Source organism: Argopecten irradians, chromosome 1, assembly GCF_041381155.1.
Source record: "Argopecten irradians isolate NY chromosome 1, Ai_NY, whole genome shotgun sequence".
NCBI classification, from domain to species: domain Eukaryota; kingdom Metazoa; phylum Mollusca; class Bivalvia; order Pectinida; family Pectinidae; genus Argopecten; species Argopecten irradians.
The window spans coordinates 32,067,688-32,094,996 of record NC_091134.1 but is presented as its reverse complement, the minus strand read 5'-3'; the positions used below and the strand labels follow the sequence as shown (position 1 = coordinate 32,094,996).

Genomic DNA, 27,309 nt, shown 5'->3' with positions numbered 1-27,309 from the left:
TAGATGAAGTGTCAATCGACCTAATTGTGGAGACACCAACATCTGATAAATGACACATTAGATGAAGTTCCATCGACCTAATTGTGGAGACACCAACATTGATAAATGACACATTAGATGAAGTCACATCAACCTAATTGTGGAGACACCTAACATCTGATAAATGACACATTAGATGAAGTGTCCATCGACCTAATTGTGGAGACACCTAACATCTGATAAATGACACATTAGATGAAGTGTCCATCAACCTAATTGTGGAGACACCTAACATCTGATAAATGACACATTAGATGAAGTGTCCATCAACCTAATTGTGGAGACACCTAACATCTGATAAATGACACACTAGAAAGATAGATGAAGTGTCCATCAACCTAATTGTGGAGACACCTAACATCTGATAAATGACACATTAGATGAAGAGTCCATCAACCTAATTGTGGAGACACCTAATCTGATAAATGACACATTAGATGAAGTGTCCATCGACCTAATTGTGGAGACACCCAACATCTGATAAATGACACATTAGATGAAGTGTCAATCGACCTAATTGTGGAGACACCCAACATCTGATAAATGAACATTAGATGAAGTGTCAATCGACCTAATTGTGGAGACACCCAACATCTGATAAATGAACATTAGATGAAGTGTCAATCGACCTAATTGTGGAGACACCCAACATCTGATAAATGACACATTAGATGAAGTGTCAATCGACCTAATTGTGGAGACACCAACATCTGATAAATGACACATTAGATGAAGTGTCAATCGACCTAATTGTGGAGACACCCAACATCTGATAAATGACACATTAGATGAAGTGTCAATCAACCTAATTGTAGAGACACCCTACATCTGATAAATGACACATTAGATGAAGTGTCAATCGTGGACCTAATTGTGGAGACACCAACATCTGATAAATGACACATTAGATGAAGTGTCCATCGACCTATTGTGGAGACACCAACACTGATAAATGAACATAGATAAGTGTCATCGACCTATGTGAGACACCCAACATTGATAAGAACATAGATGAAGTGTCATGACCTAATTGTGAGACACCTAACATCTGATAAATGACACATTAGATGAAGTGTCCATCAACCTAATTGTGGAGACACCCAACATCTGATAAATGACACATTAGATGAAGTGTCAATCAACCTAATTGTGAGACACCCAACATCTGATAAATGACACATTAGATGAAGTGTCCATTGACCTAATTGTAGAGACACCCTAACAGTCTGATAAATGACACATTAGATGAAGTGTCATGACCTAATTGTGGAGACACCAACGATAATAACATAGATGAGTGTCCATCGACTAATTTGAGAACCATAAATGACACATTAGATGCAGTGTCCATCGATCTAATTGTGGAGACACCTAACATCTGATAAATGACATATTAGATGAAGTGTCCATCGACCTAATTTTGTAGACACAAAACATCTGGTAAATGACACATAAGATGAAGTGTCAATTGACCTAATTGTCGAGACACCTCACATCTGATAAATGAAACATTAGATGAAGAGTCCATCAACCTAATTGTGGAGACACCCAACATCTGATAAATGAAACATTAGATGAAGAGTCCATCAACCTAATTGTGGAGACACCCAACATCTGATAAATGACACATTAGATGATGTGCAAATTGACCTAATTGTGGAGACACCCAACATCTGATAAATGACACATTAGATGAAGTGTCAATTGACCTAATTGTGGAGACACCTAACATCTGATAAATGACACATTAGATGAAGTGTCCATCGACCTAATTGTGGAGACACCCAACATCTGATAAATGACACATTAGATGAAGTGTCAATCGACCTTATTGTGGAGACACCCTACATCTGATAAATGACACATTAGATGAAGTGTCAATCAACCTTATTGTAGAGACACCCTACATCTGATAAATGATACATTAGATGAAGTGTCAATCAACCTTATTGTAGAGACACCCTACATCTGATAAATGATACATTAGATGAAGTGTCCATCGACCTAATTGTGGAGACACCCAACAGCTGATAAATGACACATTAGATGAAGTGTCCATCGACCTTATTGTAGAGACACCCTACATCTGATAAATGATACATTAGATGAAGTGTCCATCGACCTAATTGTGGAGACACCCTACATCTGATAAATGACACATTAGATGAAGTGACTATCAAGAGTACCCCAATCCAATGTCTTTCTCCTCTTCCTTCCCCTCCCTTCCAACTACAACTTTTTATACACCTTCCTGAGTTCATTCTTCCCCTCATTTTTCCTTCTCACTTTCCCTCACCTTTCCCCAGGTGCCATCCTTTTGTATTCCACCTATTTGAGTTCAGCTCCCTCTACTCTTTTACTCCCCTTATTTCATCCCTGAGTTCATTTTCTCCCCCTAATTCTCCTTCCCCTCCCTTCATCTCCTTCCTGAGTTCCATCCTTTCTATATACATACCTATCTGGGGTCATTTCCCCCACCACCTCCCCTCCCATCACCTCCTCCCTGAAAAATATCCTTGGTACATAATACCTATCTGAGTTTAGCTCATTCTACCTTTCTCCCTCCTCCACCCCCTCCTCTCCTTCCTTCATTCTCCTTCATCACCTCTCTGAGTGCCATCCTTTCTATACATATCTATCTAGGTCCATCTGGTGGTCCTCCCCCTGCCCTCCCTTCTTTCACCACCTCCCTGAATACCATCCGTTCTATATACAAACCTATCTGGATTCATATCCCCAATTCTTTCCTCCCTTTCTTCATCACCTCACTGAGTGCCATCCTTTCTATATACAAACCTATCTGGGTTCATATCCCCAACCCCCTCCTCCCTTACTTCACCACCTCCCTGAGTGCCATCCTTTCTATATACAAACCTATCTGGATTTGTATTACATACAAAACCTTCGATTTGTACATATCCCCAACCCCCTCCTCCCTTACTTCACCACCTCCCTCCCTTCCCTTCCTTCACCCCCTCCCTTCTCTTCCTTCACCTCCTCCCTGAGTGCCATCCTTTCTATATACAAACCTATCTGGGTTCGTACATATCCCCAACCCCCTCCTCCCTTACTTCACCACCTCCCTCCCTTCCCTTCCCTTCCTTCACCCCCTCCCTTCTCGTCCTTCACTACCACCCTCAGTGCCATCCTTTCATACATACCTATCTGAGTCCCACTTGGATCCCACGACTTCAGAGTATCTTCCAACTGAAAGTAACAAAGACAATCATTAAGAACACTTAGCCGATCCAGAATAGCCAATAGGATTACAAGTGTTCTAGTGACCCGGACTGTAACAGTAGTACAGCGGCTTTGTTATCAAACAGGTTTAGAGAGTATATGGTCAGGTGACAAAAACTATCTAGTAGAAAAGAAATACTTTAGATTGAAAGATAAATAAATCTCTATTTATAGTTACAAGTTCAAGTGTTTAATTTCAGGCTAAGTTGGTTAATACTATACTTAAAGTATGAATGATAATACGCTAATGGTCTTACGATGTATAGTTGTTACAATAGATTTCGACCTATCTTTCGAACCACATACACATTGTATTTAAAGCGTAAAAATGTTTTAATTTCTGGGTCACAGTAACAGGTGTGATAGGTAAATATTTTCTATAAAAATATCTGCAACTTTCACTACCTGTATAAAAAAATTCAATATTTACTTAAACAGTATTTGCCACATTCACTATCATGGTCTCAGCATAAGCATTAAGCCTATGACAGCAAAATTCAATTGATAGCACCAGTAGATAAAATATCATCAGCTAAGACTAGTACATTTCTCAAATTGCTGACCTCAAAAATTTGAATGGTTAAAAATGATGAACCTTGATTATTTTTTTTACATGTATATTGTCTCAATTCAGACTACCCTGATATATATAATGATTAAAGTCTAGCTATATATAAGTTTTATCTATTTGTGAAAATATTGTCACACTTATCATATGTTTGTAAAATATTTTCACCTATTACAGGTAATTTCATCTAACATTTTTATAAATCTAATATCGAAACTCCCAACAAGGGCAAACCTAAATGGTGCAGTAATTTCTAGGTGTAACACTTTCTCAATTACCTTACAAAAATTTAAAAGGAAATAAAATCCATTTCAAAGAAACCATTTACCTACAAACAAAGCAAGTGTGACAGGGTTGGACCCGGATTTTATTTGACTTTGATGATTAGATACCATAGATGTAGTTTTTCGTTTACAATGCAGTTATAATAATGACACACCTGTGAAATCAGGTGTTCAAAAACCTGTTAGTGATAATAACATGTAAAAACGGCTTAGAAGTCACTGTAGCACAAAATTTATAAGATCTATTATGAAACACCTTGTGCACGCTCTGGTTACACTTAATTTCATATGTCTTTAATGAAATTTTTTTGTGGTATCAGTTTGATCTTAACTACATATGAAATACGTACACATGAAATGCAACACAAGATTTATTTCATGTAAAGGCAACTAGAAAGAATAGTCAATCCACCAAACCATCATTTTTGAAAACAGCTAAAACCACTGCTGGACAATAGCATATTAAAAACTATTCTGAAATCTTTTGCAATAATGACAAGAAACACTTGACCAAATCACTATAGCTGAATGAATCTTAAAGAATCTCAGATGAAGTCCCTTTTTGGGGTTTGACATTATAGTGAAAAGGTGTTGTTCGATTACGACTAGTCACACTTTCTGGTAATTGTAAGGAGTGCAACTAATATCTTGAAAATGTCATAACGCTTTAGGTTGCTTGAATCTGTGTTGCTTTAAAAGTTTCTGACATGATATCCTTTACTTTATATATACCTTTGGAGTCATAAAACTACCCCAGTACCTAACATAGAGGGGAGACAACTCTGTGGTTTAAAAAAAAACCTTGAGTAATAGCAAGGTTATAGGTTAAAACACATTATTGACATTATCATTGTTTTTTTCCTGTGTTTTTCGTGAACATATCAGGAATCTGACACCCCTGGAGTAGAAGCTAGATGATAGATCATCAACAGATCATGATACTGTGGTTTTTATCAATGACCTTGACTGACCTTGTCAGCAGGATCATAGGAAAAACGATCAGGGGTTGGTCAGCAAAGGGATAAGATCAGAGACTGTCACTAAACAGTTAACACCCTTACACCATCGGAGATCATAGAGATAGTGAAGAAATCATATCAGCAAGCTAGACCCAAACAATAGTCTGTATACAATGCAGGGATCTGATATATATCTCTAACAAACATGTGCAGCGTTTTCTCTTTCACTCAAAAAATGTAGAATAAAGATTTTTGACAAGTTCAACTTTCGGTCAAACAATTGATGAATCATGTGTCATTGTTTATATTTCTTGTACAGAGAAGGAAAGAAGCCCTCAGCCTCTATCTATTGTTCTATTGTTTTTAATGTAAATTATACTCTTGTAGCGTTTCCTGTCAACATCGCATACCAGCACGTAGCATTAAATATCAATGGACTTTTAGAGAGTCCAAAAGTACTGTACGAGGCCTATATACTTCATGTAAACTTATTTTCAACTGCTTAAGTTTTAAAACATTTTGAAATTTGAATAGATGAGCCAAGGGATAAATTTTTGCTGAAAAAATTCAATCTTTTACAGATATTGCATATTGAAACAATTAAAATTAAAAAAAAACACCCAATTTGTGTATTGAATGTGATATATCACACCATTAGAATTTACAGATTGATAGAATACTTTTAGTGCAAGAAGCACAAAAACACAATTAAAATGGAAATTTTCCTTATAATGCTAACTTGCTAATCTCTAATATGAGCAAATAAAATGTATACTTCATTGATCAATCAAACTTTAAATGACTTGGCTTTTTATTGAATAAGAGAGAAAAAAAAGTTCATTTAAAAATGTTCTCGCAACTTCTTGCAGATTCATCATTCACTCAAAAATTTGCATCAATTGAACATGACTTCAATGTATTCATGCTAATGCTTATTTTGTCATAAAACACTTCTTTATCACTTGATGGAAAGAAATAGCTGAATTCTTCTTCTTTTTAAAAAAATCAATATCAATTCATTATGCAAGGTTATCTAATGAAAACGTACACATGTCTAAAATCTACGTTGAATTTTTAATAAATTGTATGAATCAGCAAAGATAGTGAGATAATGTCAATCCATGTGCGAAGAGATCAATGTTTAAGCAAAATCACATTTCAGCATGACTGGCTTAAAAAGATAATGCATACCTTAATAATGGAATTTAAAGAAAATGGTGGTGAAAAAGAGTTAAAAAAAACATTTTACTATGAAATTACTTGAAAGCTTGACAGAAAATTTATTCTAATGCAACAATATCAGATAATTAGACACTAACTGAACAGATTTTAAAAGGACCGAAGCCCGAGGGTGGGATCTAATCACGATTCTACAATATATTGGTACATTTTATGAAAAAGTAGAAAATATTTGTATAATTCGAAAACTGCATTTACATAAATTCTGGTTAAATTAACTTTCTTATTTTTAATCTAGTGAATTTTAATTTTATGAATTAACTTAATTTAATGAGTTCCACTGCAACACAGATATACTTCAATAATAACAGAGTTGTATCACTTCTTCTTCTTTTAGTAATGAATAGTTATCTCCCTTCAAACTTTCTTTTATTAGTTTTTTATTATAACACTTATGTAACAAAATAAACAAGAACTGTCTTCTGAGTGGACGACTAATACCCCCACGCTGCACAAATTTAGTAATAATTCATTAATAGGGGACATTGCAGAACCCTATAGAGTTAACTCAACTTCCCTTTATGTCAGCCTGTTCTGTGTACCAAATATTACCAAGTTCTTCGGACAAAGTTGTGTCTACAGACAGACAATATGAACTGACGGACAACCCAATTCCTGTACACCTCCCTTAACTTGGTTTGAGTTCTTCTACTACAAAGGCTAGATAGCAAGTTACTGATTTATCACTTCCATGACTTTGCCTATTGCTTAGAATACCAGATGTGGCTTTTTATTAAAAGTACACATATTACTGAAAAGGTTCACAAACATTATATACCAATGTCTTTGTAATATAACTACTGTAACTCTGTACTTTTGTACCCTAGATATTGACTGCCATATGACTGCAGGACGTTGCTACGGTGACCCGATACTTTTCTACCCTAAGTACTGGGCGATAGAAGTACATACAGATGTTAGAGACGTGCTACAGTACCCTGGCCATCAGGACATCACCACAAGATTGATTGACAAATATTATGACCCAAACCAATTTCACCATTACAAATTAACCTTTAAGGAAATTCAATAAGAACAAAGTCAGTCACACAGAAATGAGTTTACCCATAACACTATAAACCTGAAAGCTAATTTAAAATTTGCATGACAAGCAGAACTGATTTCTTGTTGCTTTTTGTCAAAAACTGTTGACAGGTTTGACCACAGTTTATAGATGTAATGTACTTTACAGGTTGGGTTCAGTTTTAATCCACCCAGAAACTAATTATCTACATATCCGGGTGTGTTTAGGTGCTGACAAGGTCAAAGTAAAGGTCATTTTTTAATATTGACCTACAGCAGACAATAAACAAGGTCCTACAAGTTTGTTTACAGTACAGTAAATCTGATCATCTTCAAAAAGGGAAGATGTGTTTGATGGAGTTGTGTACTTTAACTAAAGAATAAAGGACATATTGGTGACCTGTGTAAATTGTACTTATGCTTTACTACAAAACCTGTACGAGACTGCTACGAATTGTACTTTAGTAGAAAAGGCACATTGGTCATGTGTATTGTACTATAGAACAACAGGCACATCAGACCTGTATATCATACCTTTTTGCAAAAGGCATACATTGGTCATATGAACTTGGTATAAAAGGTCCATTGGATCTGTACATAGCACTTGGTACAAAAGGTCCATTGGTTATGTACATAGCACTTGGTACAAAAGGTCCATTGGTTATGTACATAGCACTTGGTACAAAAGGTCCATTGGTTATGTACATAGCACTTGGTACAAAAGGTCCATTGGTTATGTACATAGCACTTGGTACAAAAGGTCCATTGGTTATGTACATAGCACTTGGTACAAAAGGTCCATTGGTTATGTACATAGCACTTGGTACAAAAAGTCCATTGGTCCTGTACATTGCTCTTAGAACAAAAAGTCCATTGGATCTGTACATTGCACTTAGTACAAATGGTTCATTGGTCCTGTATATTGCTCTTAGAACAAAAGGTCAATTGGTCCTGTATATTGCACTTAGTTCAAAACTCTCATTGAATCTGTACATTGCAAATAATACAAAATGTGCATTGGTCCTGTACATTGTATGTTCCTACAGGGAAGACAGAAACATGCAATAAGCCTTATTTGGGAACATTGAAACAAAGAATCTGGATGAAACCAACATGATCAAGACATAATACGAACTCTAAATGACCATCTTAAGATCTAAACGACTAGCTAAATTGTTCAACTGAAACTGCCAAGGTTATCTAAAATACCCTAAAATGGAGCTTTCTTTTTGAAGATAAAATATTCATTCAGAAAATTGATGTAAAAATAATAAGACATAATTGCATATACAAGGGACCAACAGAAAAACACAGACACAACAAGACTTTGGATTACTCTGATGGGAAAAAAAGTTTGATAAAAAGAAAACTTCAATTTAAAAAAAAAAATCAAATCATAGATGGGTTCATTAGAAGTGTAGTGAAGAAATCTGAAATCCAGCAAAAAGTTTGATATAGCGAGAAAATGGATTCATCAGACTTCAAATCATAGAAGTTTGACGATAACTTTGTACATTATAGCTTCATGTTCTTCAGTGAATTACTAGCACTAGATTTTAGTACGGTCTTTAAAAGTTTGAATCACAACATTGTGTCCATTTAAAATGAAATAAAAGTGAATCACGTGATACGGAAAATAGCATTGTCATCTGCGATAATAGACCTTATCATTACAACGATATTAATAGCAGTCAAAATAAAACATTGACATATCAGGGCATATCATCTACCCAGGAAAATCACATACAACTGTCCATCATATACTACCCTTACTAATGGGGTAGGGTTATTTTACACTTTACAATGTACCTTGAAATATTAGTTGTCAATTTCAATAGTCACAACATCTTAATGTATGTAATATAACTTAGAAGTTCTTTGCTGATGTCCATTATTCATTTGAAATCCCGATAATTATACAAGGAAAAGAAGATAGGCCAGCAACTAATTACGGATGACAGCCTGTAAACATTTTTTACTTACCTATCTTTCAAAAACAAAGTTAATTGAAAATTCATTAAAAAGAAGATATTTAAAAAAGGGTGGAGTCTGAATGTCTTAAGTGGTTAAAAATAACCTAATTTGATTTTGATTGTGTATCACAAATATTCATTGGTGCCTATCTCTAGAGAATCATAAATGCATTATAGAACATCCTATTTTTACTTGTTATACAACGTACATATCAAGAAATCAAACAACTGGTAAGTGGTAAAATGGTATATTATAGTGAGGCATATATCATGACAATACATTTTCACAAATGCTTCCTTTCTGATTTGAAAACAGATAAAATGGAAGATGGAGACAAGAACTTTAAGCATAACATTCAATTGGATACAAAAAACCGTAGCAACACTAACATGTCACCATAGCAACACTAACATATCACCATAGCAACACTAATATATCACCATAGCAACATCAACATGTCACCATAGCAACACCAACATGTCACCATAGCAACACTAACATGTCACCATAGCAACACTAACATGTCATCATAGCAACACCATCCTATGACCATTTTAAGTAATGCTACCTTATCACTACGAACATCAACATATCCCCATAGTAACACCAAGATATCACCATAGCAACAATAACATATTACCATAGCAACTAAAGCAACACCAACCAATCAACAAATGCAACAACAACTAATCCCTTAGCAACACCAAGCAATTAAACCAGGCATGGTGACATCATCTTAATGCCATTAAAACATCAAAGAATAATCTTGAAAGAAACTAAGACAGTATCACTGACTAGAGTAACTATAACACCAGATATCACTGTACAAATAACATTATCAAAAGTGATGAGTGCCGCATTTGGTTTATGGACATCAGCGAAAGTTGCCAAGTACTGCTGAATGCTACTAAATTGTGAGTTCATCATGACGCAAACATTTGAAATGTAAGATTCTTTTTACAATAGAATAGTATATGTGATAAAAGTAAAGGTATAACAACAATGAATGTGAATCTTAATCTTAAAGACACTTGCTAATTGCTATAGTATTTATGTCATTTCAGTAAGTACCTAGTTAACATTCTCATTATTTTCAAATTATTCCTTATCATTGATCAGATCATGATACTTTTTGTTACATGAACGATGGTACCACAGTCACGGGTGACACATACATTTTTATCCTATAAATCAGGTCAGTGTAAAATAGCTGTCACACAATCTATTAGTCCTGTCATGGCGTATCAATGTTTATGTAACTACTCTTACAAATCACCAATTACCAAGAGTTCGCTAATTAGGATATATTATCTAAAGATTTATGTTAAAGACATTCATTACTCAATAGATCTGTAACAATTATCCGAAGAATGTATCACCAAGTTATCTCCCCTTTATCTATCGTGGCAGGATTACTACTATACTTACTAGTATACATATCCCGATCTTAACTGAGCATTGTACAATATGACACTTGTTTTTGTCGGCCTGACAATACAAGATGTCAAATATAGACTAAACGTCCCAATTACCAGAACAGTTTGTTCTGTCTGGAACAGAACAGGGCGGTACCATGAAATTTTATACTTCTCTTAAAAGTTTTAATAACATCTCCCGTCCAATGAATACGGAGCAATTTCTCTGCTAATTGACTCATTTCAACTGACACACAAACAGAAATTCAATTTATTTCTGATTTGTCAACGATGAGTCAAATTCAATCTTTGACATAATTTTGAGAGTAACTCCGGTTACAGTCAACATTCATGACACTCCTTGTACTAAGACATGCATACCAAGACCTTCCTACAATAAACTACGGATAATTCAATATCAGGTACAAATATACACATCAATAGAAAAGTTCTAGTAGTCGAAACACCCTCTTTTCTTTTAATGACTATGGCAATCTGTGACGGCTGAATATGATTGTGTTTTTTAATGATATTATTAAAATCTAGATGCTGTGGCCCAATAAAACCATGGGATTGACAGGTGTAATCAATTTCAAGCATCAAGGTTATATAATCATACAATGACCTTTCTTTAAAGAATCCCTCCTCCACATTAGAGAGTAAGTCTGTTGTCAGACAGGTACGGTCATTAACAGGTAGGTATTCTAAATGCAAAAACCTGCTATCATATATGTACTGTTTGCTTCCTTTATAATACATTTCAACAAAAAGGTATTAATTTGTCATCTTCTTTAGGGGGACATACGTTAGATATTAAAGGAGGCGGGACAGGTTTGATTTCTTTTGTTTTACGTCTACTAAACAGCCAATGTGATTTAAAGACATGCAAGGTTAAGGAGTTGGATAAAAGCTGGAGTACCAGGAGAAAAGCTGCTGACCCAATGTAAGCGGTCAATACTGGACAACTGCCCCTTGTGGGTTCTGAACTTAAACTCAATTGGTGAAGGATTGTGGTTTAATGTCAGAACACCTTAATTACTTAGCCATCCCAGTATTACACCATACAGGTGTAAAACTATCTTCAAAGGGTCATACATGAACTAGTCATGGTTTTGAATGGTAGGATGTCCAGGTAACTAGTTCAATCTCAGTTGTATTCTTTCCCATTAAATTCAAAAATATTATTACATTTATACAACATGCCAGTGACTTGTCAGGTAACTGTACATGCAATAACTATAATGACTTTTTCAGATAAATAGAAAACCTCAACACCTCCTCATTTTCTATAAATGGGAGGGTTGAGCATTCACCAACAAAATGGTTAAAGTATTATGGTTCCACAATACACAAGACACATACAGGGAACCTCCCCAGATACACTAGGCAATAAACACAATGTACACAATTCACTTTCTCATAATGAAGACATCCTGCACTATGATCCAAATCCCTGTTCTCCTGAATCTGTGTCAATCACCCCTGTAATATTACATAGTATGATTTATAAGATGATTGAAGTACACATGGCCCCAGTCAATACCTAACCAGACAAAAGAATTCAATAAATGAAATGCTTTGCAGCCTAAATGTGTTCAGCCAATCCTGTACAATTCTATGGAAACAAGCTATGAAGCACAGGCATGTAGGTTTATTTCAATTCAGTCAATATTTATGAATGGCATGTAGTGAAAATTTGTTTTATTCTGGTCACTTTGTCCCAGAACAAAGTCATATTCTTCTGTGAAGTCACAAAATGGGATTTACAGGGTTTCATAATCACATAATCATGTAGTAATATATTGTGAGGTAAACTAGATTTGGTGTAACATAGACATGGCAACCAGAAGACCAGGACCACCTACATTTGACAACCAGTAAAGGGCAGGGCAAACAGTAGAGCAGAGCCATAAGGACAAGGTAACCAGTAGAGGGAGCCATGAGGACAAGGCAACCAGTAGAGGGAGCCACATACACAGGACAACCAGTAGAGGGAGCCATAAGGACAAGGTAACCAGTAGAGGGTGCCATAAGGACAAGGTAACCAGTAGAGGGAGCCATATGGACGAGGTAACCAGTAGAGGGAGCCATAAGGACAAGACAACCACTAGAGGGAGCCACATACACAAAACAACCAGTAGAGGGAGCCATAAGGACAAGGTAACCAGTAGAGGGAGCCATAAGGACAAGACAACCACTAGAGGGAGCCACATACACAGGACAACCAGTAGAGGGAGCAATAAGGACAATACAACCAGAAGAGGGAGCCATAAGGACAAGGCAACCAGTAGAGGGAGCCATAAGGACAAGGTAACCAGTAGAGGGAGCCATAAGGACAAGGTAACCAGTAGAGGGAGCCATAAGGACAAGGCAACCAGTAGAGGGAGCCATAAGGACAAGGCAACCAGTAGAGGGAGCCATAAGGACAAGGCAACCAGTAGAGGGAGCCACATACACAGGACAACCAGTAGAGGGAGCCATAAGGACAAGGTAACCAGTAGAGGGAGCCACGAGGACAAGGCAACCAGTAGAGGGAGCCATGAGGACAAGACAACCAGTAGAGGGAGTCATGAGGACAAGGCAACCAGTAGAGGGAGCCATGAGGACAAGGCAACCAGTAGAGGGAGTCATGAGGACAAGGCAACCAGTAGAGGGAGCCATGAGGACAAGGCAACCAGTAGAGGGAGTCATGATGACAAGGCAACCAGTAGAGGGAGCCATGAGGACATGGCAACCAGTAGAGGGAGCCACAAGGACAAGGTAACCAGTAGAGGGAGCCACAAGGACAAGGCAACCAGTAGAGGGAGTCATGAGGACAAGGCAACCAGTAGAGGGAGCCATGAGGACAAGGCAACCAGTAGAGGGAGCCATGAGGACAAGGCAACCAGTAGAGGGAGCCATGAGGACAAGGCAACCAGTAGAGGGAGCCATGAGGACAAGGCAACCAGTAGAGGGAGCCACATACACAGGACATATTAAGGCAACCACGAGGGAGCAATGAGGACAAGGCAACCATTAGGGGGAGCCATGAGGACAAGGCAACCAGTAGAGGGAGTCATGAGGACAAGGCAACCAGTAGAGGGAGCCACATACACAGGACAACCAGTAGAGGGAGCCACATACACAGGACAACCAGTAGAGGGAGCAATAAGGACAAGGCAAACCAGTAGAGGGAATCACATATACAGGATAATCAGTAGAGGGAGACATATACACAGGACAATCAGTAGAGGGAATCACATATACAGGATAATCAGTAGAGGGAGACATATACACAGGACAATCAGTAGAGAGAACCACATGTACATGAAACCAGATGAGAGAACCACATGTACAGGACAGTCGTCATAGTGAACCACAAGAACAAGACAACCAGTGGAGATAGCCATAAGGACAGAACAATCAGTAGAATTGAATCTTGTATAACATTCACTTTGTAACTTTGAGGTGTATACATCACATGTAGAGTTTGGTGTTATGATATTGAGACAAGACATATAAGATACATTTTGATCCATTAAGAAATTTTGAAAGGGTTAAAAGTGCCAGTTAAATTTGAACTTACACTGTCTTAATTACAGGAAAGGTAATAAATATCTAATCAGACAGGAAGCTCTATCTAATGTACCTGTACTTACCTGATGTACCTAATAGGTGTTTTGGTATCTAGCTTGTTCTACATGTCACACTTTTGACCCCAATAAAAGTACAGGGAACAGATTTCACTCAAAACAAAATCATAAAAATATTTTAATAAATTTGCAATTAAATATTTACTTATAGAAACTCTTCAGGACAAAATGCATGAATGTGTATTAACACAAATAAAAACTAGACTGCTACCAGTGAAATGGTTTTCATGCAAATCTTGAAACACAATTTGGAAGTGCTTTCACAGCTTTGAATAATATATGATTCTATGAGCTTCATTTTAATTTGTGAACTTTGTAAATCAACTGCTTCTTTTCTTAACATTAACCTTACCAATCTAAGACTACTTCCATGTAAAATTTTCCAAAAATGTGGATCTTATTATTATTACTTGAAGGGACTTTTGAATAACTGCAGATGCACTTGTTTTGGTGCTTTAATTTAAGCATTGAACTGAATTCAATTAGCAATTATGGAAGTATGAATGCCAACTTGACAGTAGCACATTTAAAGATAATCCAATGATAAATTTGCCCATTTTCAAGACAATGCCAGATTAAATAAGATGAATAGTAACATAGTATTACTAATATAATATCTATGTTGCACAGTAATTGCTATTTCATCATGAACAGTCATACATTTCACAGGGTTTCTTCAAAGGCAATAAATAAATTATTGCTCTACTAAAACTTCAACAGACTTATCAAAATATCATTTAAATTATCAGAATTATAAATTAGATGCCATATTTCTATAGTCCTGTGCCCCTCTAGCAGATGTCCAAAGGATGTGTAATTTTTTTCCCTTGCTATACGATGTCACAATCACGTACTCAAACATCATAAGGATCTGATTGTAAAAACAAATACCTTTATAAAGACTTGGCAAAAATTGATTTGTCCTAAGAACTGATTAAGATAAATCACTAAAATATGGAGTATATTTTAACTGCTACAATACCTCCTTTGAGAGCCCTAAGCTTTATATTGATCACTTACCCCAAAATTTCTTCGTTCAGTCCTTGACTCAGACAATCAGGAAATACACCAACAAACTCAACACCACACACGTTTTGAATAAATCCTTTGAATATCTTACATAAATCCTTCCTGGTATTATGGGCAAAAAATTATTTCCTGATGACAAATCACTTGTATCTTAAACACCACTGATAAAGCACTGCATGATTCCTCAGTCAATGTCCGTAGTATGACAAATATTTCAACACCGAGAGCTTTAACTCCTAAACAAGACTCTTGTGGGTTTTTTCAAAAAAAGAATCTTGTCAGTGATGCAATCACACAAAATTAGAATTTCAAAATACTATGCTTAATTTTCATTTGTTATATAACCAATGCTCTTTAAATTTTTCACACTTTGGGTGTTAATGCAACATGCATCCACACGGCCCATTCACATAAAAATACGATAACAATTGTTACCTGGACGATTGACGAAGCTGACAACTCAACCTTGCAGTGATTTCTACCTGTGACTAACTATCACCTATAAGGTAAAAGATTTAAATAACGTTCCCTCTACCCGTCCAACACACCAGGCTCCTCAGTGAGGCAATACCTTTGATGGCGCCCAATGAGATTGCCTGTAACAAAAGGACGTATTGTACACGTTACTCTCGATGACTCCTCTGACGGAGCACCACACCATCAGAGTGATTTAAGGCAATTTGCCATCCTTAATTTGACAAATTCAAACACCTAATGAAGTCCTATACAGAAACTACATCTCTGACCAATGAAAAAAAACATCTTTTAATAACCAATTATGATGGTAGAAAAGTTGTAATTTGTTATTAGGGTAATACCAGTCAGGCCAGAAAATATTTAACAAAAGATGACATCAGTTTACGTTCTGCATCATGAAGTGGTTTAATTAAAGGTCAAATTTACTACTGTCAACGACCAGGTCAGAAGGAAAATTTCCTTTTGATTATTCTGACAGCTAGGTCACAAGATATGAAGACATCTCTATCTAAGGTGACAATAGATAGAACTCTATCTAGGTTCACTGTATATGGGTAGGAAGAGGATCTAGTTACAGACCTAATGATGGGGAGGGTGTACATCTCAATTACCTATACAGAAATCTTTATTTGTATACACTAACTTTGACTGGAATTTGTACGCCCCAGTACCCACAGATCGGGGTGGGGCTATCTCTTACAAGATCATCTCAACGGTCACTGTCCTGGCTAAATTTCTTTCCCATTGCTCCTTTCATCACCTTTTTCTTCGGCCCTTGCACCTCTTAGTAACCTTAACATGATGTATATACCACAGCACTATTTGTACTGTAGTAGCTGAGGGCTAGCTCACTGACCAACATATACAAAGGCAGCCTGCCATCATTACACCATCACGAGTCATGTCGGCAATAAACCAATAACTAAATCACACCATCTGTCACTTCAATATACAGTAAAACTTGTCTTTGTGACCACCTTTGTATAATGACCACCTGCTTAATAAAACCTACAGCTTAAGGTCTCTTATGGACAATTTAAACAACAAAATTTAACCAAATTACAGAATTAACCTCAAGCCACCTATCATTTATTATTTGAAATTTATGACGTTTTACATAAAACAATTTGAAGGACCTATTGGTAACAGATTTGTGAGTCTTATGGGTCAGTTGTAGTTGTTTCATTTTGATAAAAAAACTCTGTAGAACCTCCCTAAATATGGCACAATTAACAAGAAGAATTGACAGGTTATATTTTACAAAATGTTTAAACCAAATTTTAAGAACAGCTTTGGGCAAGCAAAACATTGATTTTAAATCTGCTTCCACTCATAACAAGAGTTTAAGCTCTTCAGGGATAAAATCTCTCCTGCAATAACACTGTTCTCTACCAGAAATTATCAGATTTAAAAACCAGACTTTTCAATTCAGGATTTGAACTGACCAAAATTCAAACACTCAAGGATTTATACAAATCCATAATGATACACTATCATAAGTATGATGATTCAGCAAATCTTTGAGAGAAAGTTGTAAGAATCCACTAAACAAAATCCTATAATTACAGATATCAACATTGGAAATAATTTAAAACAGACTTAAGTCCAGTCCAAAATAATCACCTGCAGCTACCCTTAAATAAGTCCACATTTCAAAATGCATTTGATTGTTATAGACAGACGATGTACCAAAAAACTGGTCCTAATTATAACCAAAAACAAATTCAATTTTTCACACACTGGTATTCCAATATATTTTCTTAAAGGGACAATTCAATCTAATAGAACATTAAAATTTAATGGTAAAACCAGTTCTAATGGAAATTAGATAAGTCGGCTTTGCTGTGATATGCTAGAAAAGCCCATGGTGGTAAAATGCGTGTTAATTAAACTTTCAAACTAGCTCGCTGCATGTCTGCCATTACACATTGTGGTCAAACATCTTGTATGCCGAACCCTGTCCCTTGCTCGTAGAGTAATGCAACTTTTGTCTAGAACTGCTCAAATCGCTCTGACAGTAGTGGTTTACCTTATAAGGTAAATTGTCTTGCCTAGAAATCATTTTATTACCTTCTCAGTGGTTATGTAGTTCATTTTTTTAACGTGCATGATTTTGGCTCTGGTATGGGTACAGAGAACATACTGTACCTGCTTAATCGTGTTAATCAACGATTTGTAATTACAACAGTATCAATTAATATTCTTAACAATGACATGGAATTTGTCAATATCTTGTGTTAAATGTTTCATAAGAAATGTAGAACAATACATTTATGCCATATTTTGCTTCTTGGTTATGTAAAAAAATAAACTTGAGTGAATTGTCCACTTTAAGACAAAACATTTTTGAATATTTGAATTTGTGTAATTCCAACATGGTTTTAATAGACATCATTTTTGAATATTTGAATTTGTGTAAATGCAATTATACAAAAGCTATCCAATGTCTGAAGACAAACCAAAATGTCACCTTCAGAATGTCACCTTCAAAAACATCTGCCTCTGAAATCCAAAACTCAATTAACATAGAAAACATTGAACCCGTTATTCCATCCAGAAATGTCATATGACCTTCTTCGAAGGATAAAATCGCTGAAATTCTCCAACTTCATACCTTTTGAAATAGCTGCATTAACACTTGTTTAGATTTGACATGAACACCTTTCTTCATCGTACTTAACGCTCCATATTTCAGAATGTCAAATTAATATCACAGCTTGAACTATCATTGTAGGGTCTCTTGGCATGTAGCTCTTCATTAACATACACCTGTCAGGTACGACTTCAGGTGAAAAATATTCCGAAATATTCCTCAAGAGATGGCTGGTGTCTTCGGAAATTCAATCCTATATGTACACGCATTTCATATGTAAAAACGTATTTGTATCAACACATGCACCAAATTATATTTTCACTGGACACTTACCTGAACGTTGTATTCACCTGTTCTGGTCAACAAGTAAAAATCTAATGCAATTTCGGTTCGATGACTCCGTGACCAGATGGTAATTCATTATTGGTCAACTGATCCCTATTGGTCAGGTGAGTGTACATTATAAATAGCCGTTTGACCAGGAAAAGCAATTTCAATAATGTGATAGAAGATTCTATGTCCAGTTTTTGTGGTCAAGGAATAACAGAGAGTATGGTGGCGTACTATATATAAAGACTGGGGATACAATCACTATAGCCCTGATTGAAAGTTGATTTAAAGCCTGGCCTTAGTCTGGTCATCCATGAGAAAACACTATCAATGATTGGGCACTCAATCTGACCCTGTCCAGGTCATATGCCTGATTTAAGCTACATTAAGCTGTCAATGCTAGTTCACCAAATTTTTAAAATTATGAAATTATCTTTCAATTTTTTGCAAGATTTAATAAATTAAGTTCTGATTTTGAAACATTTTTTTCTTTTCAGACTTCTCTTCATCATTGATGACACCATCCAAATTGCTATTGCTTTAGTCATAGATACTAAAGCTATATATATATGAAAGCTACTTTTCTGAAGCCGCTAATTTTAAATTCATCAACATGACAGTGAATGGATTAAGGCCATTCTATTTACATACTGATACAGACCAAATTATACTCAGCCATTCAGTGTGGACAAACACCTTTCATCGTGTTATCTCCATTGTCCAGTTATAAAATTGTATACATTATAAAAAAACTCCAAAAAATAGTCAAAAGGAAACAAAATTGACTTGGGTGAAATATTGATGAACTCACAGGGGTTCCTTTAAGTTCACTTTGAAAGGTAAACATTCCTATAATAAAGGCTTGAGAAAACACTTGGCAATAAAAGATGTCCACAAGTGAATGGATTTCCAGATTATATCTTTCTCTTTAGAATTTCACAATTTTCCATCATTGTAGTGACTGTCCACGCTATATCACGGTTGAGTGATTTCTAGCTGGCTATTTAACACATCTTATTGCTATGGTAACTTGAAGGATTACTGGTTTATGGCCAATGAATATGCTTTTAATTAGAATGTGTGGATGAGGCTAATGCTTGACTGTACACGACCTGGAAAACAGGGAGTGCAAGGAAATTATTAAAGGGTCATATGTCTCCAGCAAGACTGACCATGCACTGTCCGGAAATCCTGCACTAGACAGGCCAGTCTCCACAAGGACCCTTAGCACACTGACCACATATCCTAGCCAGCCAAGGACGCAAAGGTTATCAACAACAAATTTGACCTTGAAATTTAAGTCCTTTAGCAAGTGTTTGCTAATAGACTATTTTACTGCATAAACCTTTTAGCCAAGGATATTTGACAAAGCTTAGCATACACAGGAAATATTTGATTGTTGAAAACACCTCAATAATGTAAACAGGTATATTAAAGATTTAGATATATCAACAAGAGACAAGAGGCCCAGAGGGTCTGTATCGCTCACCTGGTTTGTAATGCCAAGTAATGTTCTGAATACAGGTTCATTGTTTCTTTTCTGAAGGAATTTTAATATTAACCTCTAAATCCCCTATTGGGCCCCACCCCTCCTGCCCCCAGGGGGTCAGAGCCAAAATTTATACAAGTTCTGTTCCCCTTCCCTCAAGGATGCTTATGGCCAAATTTGGTCACAATCCAAGCAAAACTCTAGGACAAGAAGTGATTTATAGGATTTACCTCTATTTCCCCTATTGGGCCCCAACCGTCCTGCCCTCGGGGGGCCATAGTCAAAATTTATACAAGTTCTGTTCCCCTTCCCCCAAGGATGTTTGTGGCCAAATTTGGTTACAATCCATGCAGAACTCTATGACTAGTAGCGATTTAAAGGATTTACCTCTATTTCCCCTATTGGGCCCCGCCCCTCCTGCCCCCGGGGGGTCAGAGCCAAAATTTATACAAGTTCTGTTCCCCTTCCCCAAAGGATGCTTGTGGCCAAATTTGGTTACATTCCATTCAGAGCTCTAGGACAAGTAGAGATTTAAAGGATTTACCTCTATTTCCCCTATTGGGCCCCGCCCCTCCTGCCCCCGGGGGGTCAGAGCCAAAATTTATACAAGGTCTGTTCCCTCCTCCCCCAAGGATGTTTGTGGCCAAATTTGGTTACATTCCATTCAGAACTCTATGACTAGTAGCGATTTAAAGGATTTACCTCTATTACCCCTATTGGGCCCCGCCCCTCCTGCCCCCGGGGGACCAGAGCCAAAATTTATACAAGTTCTGTTCCCCTTCCCCAAAGGATGTTTGTGGCCAAATTTGGTTACATTCCATTCAGAGCTCTATGACAAGTAGCGATTTAAAGGATTTACCTCTATTACCCCTATTGGGCCCCGCCTCCTGCCCCCAGGGGTCAGAGCCAAAATTTATACAAGTTCTGTTCCCCTTCCCCCAAGGATGTTTGTGACCAAATTTGGTTACATTCCATGCAGAACTCTATGACTAGTAGCGATTTAAAGGAAATGTTGATGGACGGACGGACGGACGACGGACGCTGCTCCATGACATAAGCTCACCGGCCCTTCGGGCCAGGTTAGCTAAAAAAATTAAATCCTACAGAGAATTTACAGACAGATAACAAGGTATCCTTAAATTACAAATTAAAATCAATGCCTTTGCAGGTATAAATTCAAAACAACCAAATGGTTAGATGTATATTAAACCTAAGAAAAATGTAGGGAAATTTTAGCAATTTCTTAAATAAACATGTCTACTGGTATCTAGTATACATCCTGATCACATCCAGGTATGAATTAAGTTAAGGTTTTAAGACAGGAAGACCGATGAACCACATGGTAACACTATAACCACTTGATCTCCAGAATCCAATTAATATAATTTACAGGTGTGAACTCTACCTGACCACAACCAATTTATACAGGTGAGAGAGATCTATGTGTAGGTGGGAGATATATAACTAACACTCAGATTGAGTGACCACATGACAGAATAACCATCCAACACAAAATGTCAAATTCCAACAGCTAAATTTTCAATAACAAGACAACTTTTAAGCATTTATATAACATTAACATTTAACTCATTAACCCCTGAAGACGCAATTTAGACTCTTCTAAATCAATGACTGGACCATTCTATTATGAAATTTCAGGGGTAAATGTGTTAATGAAGCATTTCTATTTCCCCTATTGGGCCCCGCCCCTCCTGCCCCCAGGGGACCTGTGCCAAAATTTATACAAGTTCTGTTCCCCTTCCCCAAAGGATGTTTGTGGCCAAATTTGGTTACATTCCATTCAGAGCTCTATGACAAGTAGCGATTTAAAGGATTTACCTCTATTACCCCTATTGGGCCCCGCCTCCTGCCCCCAGGGGTCAGAGCCAAAATTTATACAAGTTCTGTTCCCTTCCCCCAAGGATGTTTGTGGCCAAATTTGGTTACATTCCATGCAGAACTCTATGACTAGTAGCGAGCTAAAAAAATTAAATCCTACAGAGAATTTACAGACAGATAACAAGGTATCCTTAAATTACAAATTAAAATCAATGCCTTTGCAGGTATAAATTCAAAACAACCAAATGGTTAGATGTATATTAAACCTAAGAAAAATGTAGGGAAATTTTAGCAATTTCTTAAATAAACATGTCTACTGGTATCTAGTATACATCCTGATCACATCCAGGTATGAATTAAGTTAAGGTTTTAAGACAGGAAGACCGATGAACCACATGGTAACACTATAACCACTTGATCTCCAGAATCCAATTAATATAATTTACAGGTGTGAACTCTACCTGACCACAACCAATTTATACAGGTGAGAGAGATCTATGTGTAGGTGGGAGATATATAACTAACACTCAGATTGAGTGACCACATGACAGAATAACCATCCAACACAAAATGTCAAATTCCAACAGCTAAATTTTCAATAACAAGACAACTTTTAAGCATTTATATAACATTAACATTTAACTCATTAACCCCTGAAGACGCATTTAGACTCTTCTAAATCAATGACTGGACCATTCTATTATGAAATTTCAGGGGTAAATGTGTTAATAAAGCATTTTCCAGATAACAAGTTTCTAAAGGTTTAAGCAAAATGTAAAAGAAGTGGCTTGGTTTAATTTGGACATACATGTAATGTTAAATACGGTCTCTGTCACTCAGCTGATGAAGCATTCTACTTTGGATCAGTCAGAAGAGCTTTTGATTACCACACACCAGAAGAAGGGATAGAAGAAAAATTAAAAAGTTTGGATAGAAAGGAAATGAACAAATCACAAGAGTTTAGCTTACTGATAGAATTATTAACCTTCTTGGTGTAAATCAACTTTTTGATTTCAGACTAGATCAGTCTATCAAGGGTCAGTTTTCATTGCCTGCTATCTAAAATTGCTGTAAGGCCACTACTATATCTTAATTATTACCACATCATAATTACATAATGTGACTAATTAATTAAGGACATCTTGGTTGAGCATACTGGCTAAGTATAATTCAAATAAAATTATTTACTGGTTATACTGAAGTTACGATGTTTCCATACAAATTTTAATATCTTTATACATTATGTACGTTATATAATATGTTACTGTGAAAGCATTGAACCTTGTCAAGATATGTTTGTGGTAAACTTCAACAAATTTTACAGTCGATCAAATCAATTAAGAAAAGTTTGTGCGTGTGTCTCAAAATAGTAATGTACTAAAGTTTCCATATCCTGCCAGAGGGGAATACCACATGCGTTGAGACCAATCAGTCTGCCAACTGACCATGAGGTGACCAGTCCGACCACCAGACCATGGAAAATATGTAATATACCTAAGATGCCTGGCAAGTCACACCTTGACCTCAAGAACTACATTACCATACGTTTACGTGGATGTCATAGACCTTCAAGGTGATCAAAAAGCTGCCAAGGTTAATTAACTGAAGATTTTAACAAATTATTTAAGGATTGTTCAAAAGTCTGACCTGGTTAAGATTTCTTCAAATTATCTCCCTTTACTACATTCTTTTGAATGGATGTTATCTAAAAAGCATCATCCTTTTTATCGTGAAAGATTGTTCTTCGTATCGTAGCCACGCCCATGGAGCTATCCCAACCAATCATAGCCGAGATTACAAACTTCAATTGTGTGATTGCTGTAGCGGCTCTCTCACCTATCACGGTAGCTACTGAGCCGCGACGTTAGGTGATAGTATTTTGTCAGTAAATGTTTATTGGTCAAATATAGGCCTTATTTTCACAATATCAAACTTTAACAATTTCCGTAACTGTAAACCTAAAACAAGAGTTGTCTGTCTTTACCTTGGACATCAACATAGCGCTGATTGAGAGAATCGGTTCTACTCCCATAAACAGGATTCTGTGGTCCTCTGATGTCATCGAGGTAAACTTCCTGTGAAGTATTAAACAGAGGTCAAGGTTATCTCAATTTTGGAAAACAATTATAACCTGGTCATGTTTTGAAATTGTTATATCAAAAACAATATCGCACAAAACACGCAAACATTTGGATTTGAAAATTTAAATGGGGTATAAAATATGATCTTTTGGATACATGTACTTCAGATAACAGATAACCCTGCAACCTAATTCACAAAACTTCAGGTTTTAATGTAAGTTTGGAATAGAAATAAAACAGGAAGAAATTTGCTTAAAGGTATAAACAAGGAAATCATGTAGCGATGAGATTAAAGGCAGTATGTATACCAGGTTCAAATATTGCTAAAATGTTAGAAAACTACACATATTTTCCAGACATTTTTAGAACAAATTCAATACACAAACTGCTTGAAAACAGCCCCAATACATAAATATTTCTAACAGAGTTTATCTTTTATTTTCATTTTCAAATCACAAAAATCATGGAATTAATATGCCTATAAAATACATTTCATAGGGGTTTGCTTTAAAAGCAGATTGTAGAAAAAAAACAAAAAACATTGGTATATACTATATATATATATATATATATATATATTATATATATATATATATATATATACAATTAAAGGGAGGTAACTGCTGGAATTACCGTAGAGGTTCTGCATACACATCCAGTACACTTCTCAGCTGTGCACAATACAGACGCTCTGTTGTAAGGAGTTCATGCACAAGTTCCAGGCGGCCATCTGTTGTATGTAAAATAACAATTTAAATCTTACATTAATCTTTAAAATTGACTTCTAAAATCATTTGTAGATTGAACATTCTATCAACAACCAGGGTTATAAATGGACATGCCATTTGTAGGACCTAGGTGGAGAAATGTTGGAGTAGCCAGAGAAAAACCACAGACCAACAGTCATGAGTGGATATAAGTCAATGTTTGACTGTGGAGATTAACAAAATATGTGAAGAATTGAACATTTCTTTCTATACATTTCAAAGTTATAAATAAATATTTCCCACGGTGACCTTTAATGATACAAACTATTTATGTGTTGTGTATTTACAAACATTTACAATAACACCATGTAAGATAAGTGGATGACAGAGGGGAGATAACCCTATCATCCACCAACACAATTTTTTACCAAGGGGAAATAACTATTACAAACCTATAGAGCTGGCTGTCCTCCAGATATAAGAATACATGTACTTTAATACCTGTACAGTGGCCAATTGTCAAAAATTGGCTAATGTAAACAATGTGTCTGAAATAGAAACAAACACCCCCTCAGCTACCATCAATTACTGGAACCATTAACCTACCAGAGGCATTGAGGGGTTAATTATAGTAACGCCCTCCTCCCAATCTGGTCCAGAACTTGCGCCTATATTGGTGTGATTTATCTTCTGTTTACACCATGTCCATCAAATATATTTCAATTATATTTCTTGTAAATGTATCCAACAACATCTGGTGCCCATCTTCTGAACTGAGCTCTATCATCGACACTCTGAGTTAAGTTCCTTAATGTAGGTTATAGCTGACGATAAATGGCATATTTACGCTTGGTATGTTCATAGTTTTTATACTCGATTTTGCTGTGTTTTTATCCAATAGTTAATGTTCTATAGAAGGTTATCTTGGTTATCCCATATTGGTTTATTTATGTTACAGATATCTTATCAAGAACATCTTTAATTACTAACTTTTATATAGTTTTTAACAGAAAAAGAGAGTCAGAGTTCATTTCCTAATATAGTCAATTAAGCCTGGTTTAGCAACCATCATTGTGTTAAGATCACCTGCTTAATAAGACCCCTTTCTGAAGGTCCCAAATGGTCCATTTTAACACAATATGCTCTGTGTATATAGCCCACTTGGCTATAAAGACAATTTTTCCTCTGTCCATTGGTGGTCGTACCAGACAAGTGTCCTCCTATGACCTTGACTGTATTTACATGTGAAACGACAGAATGTGGGCCTTAAGCTTAACCCAAAGGAAGAGGAAGAGTAGATAATCACTTCCACAGCCTCTCCAAAACTGAAACGCCCCACAGCAGTGTTAGCTTAATGATAATTAACAGAGTTTATGAGTAAATTGGCCTTTATTTCTGTGCAGGTTCAATCTCATTCTTTATGATCTCTAGCTTATCTTGCTACCCACATTGGAAAGATTAATGACCTTTCTGTCAACAACTCTTAGTAGGTTATCTTGATGCCATAACAATGGTAAATAGAGAGTTGGATTGAATTTCTGACCCTTCTGTATTTTTTCAATAATAGTGGTTAAGGTCTTCCACCATACTGTATTTTCAGGAAAATAAGCCTGGAAATTATGAGTGCAGCTTAGTTCTCCGGTGCAGTTTATATAAAACTGAAAAAATCGTATAAAAGAAAAGGAACAAACTTCTTATACTCTGGAAACTACAGTATTACCACAAGGAAATCCCATATAGGTCACTAGTTCAAAACCCATGTGGGGTAATTGCCCTATCCTGATCACAGGTTGGTGGTTTTTCTCCTATTTCTCTGGTTTTCCTACACCTCCTCAACCCGACACATCCTAATATAACCCTATAGCTGTTAACAATTAAACAAATTCATACCAAACCAAGTATTATTCAAACACTCTTTCACCCCTAAAGACACATTTGGACTCTTCCTATTCAAAGACTGGAATAGTCAAATATGACTTTTCAGGGGTGAATGAGTTAATATATGTCCCCCAACCTATGATACCTACCTGTTGGAAGTTCCTCAATCTCCTCTCCCAGGATCAGCTCCTCGAACACGTCCTCCAGTGTCCGGTCCAGTCCTGGGGAGCCACAGCTGCCCTCGGAGCCCAGGACAGCCCTGGTGGACTCCATAATGAGGCGGTAGCTGTTGATCCGATGGTCCATGGCAGCATGGAATAGCATGTCCCTTATCCCGGCCCCATCCTCACAGCTCAACTAAAACACAGGAAAAGGAACACCTAAAGAATAATTTGTACGTTAAAACATTCATCGGTTTAGCAAGCTTAATGCATTCCTTTAATAACTTTAATTTACTTTTAAATCACCATCATATTGTTGCCTCATTGACTCAAGCTAATAAAATCAAAGATT

General features: G+C 36.4%; 1 protein-coding gene across 1 annotated transcript in view; it reads right to left on the bottom strand.

Moving 5' to 3' along the window:
* Positions 1 to 27,309, bottom strand: part of LOC138324407 (serine-rich adhesin for platelets-like) — a 199,287-nt gene that overhangs the window by 127,679 nt on the left and 44,299 nt on the right. The window contains exons 3-6 of the mRNA XM_069269482.1: positions 26,946 to 27,153; positions 24,845 to 24,941; positions 24,115 to 24,205; positions 3,201 to 3,246 (exon numbers count right to left, since the gene is read on the bottom strand). Of these exons, the coding sequence (XP_069125583.1) occupies positions 3,201 to 3,246; positions 24,115 to 24,205; positions 24,845 to 24,941; positions 26,946 to 27,153 (442 nt within the window). The remainder of the gene's footprint in view (positions 1 to 3,200; positions 3,247 to 24,114; positions 24,206 to 24,844; positions 24,942 to 26,945; positions 27,154 to 27,309) is intronic.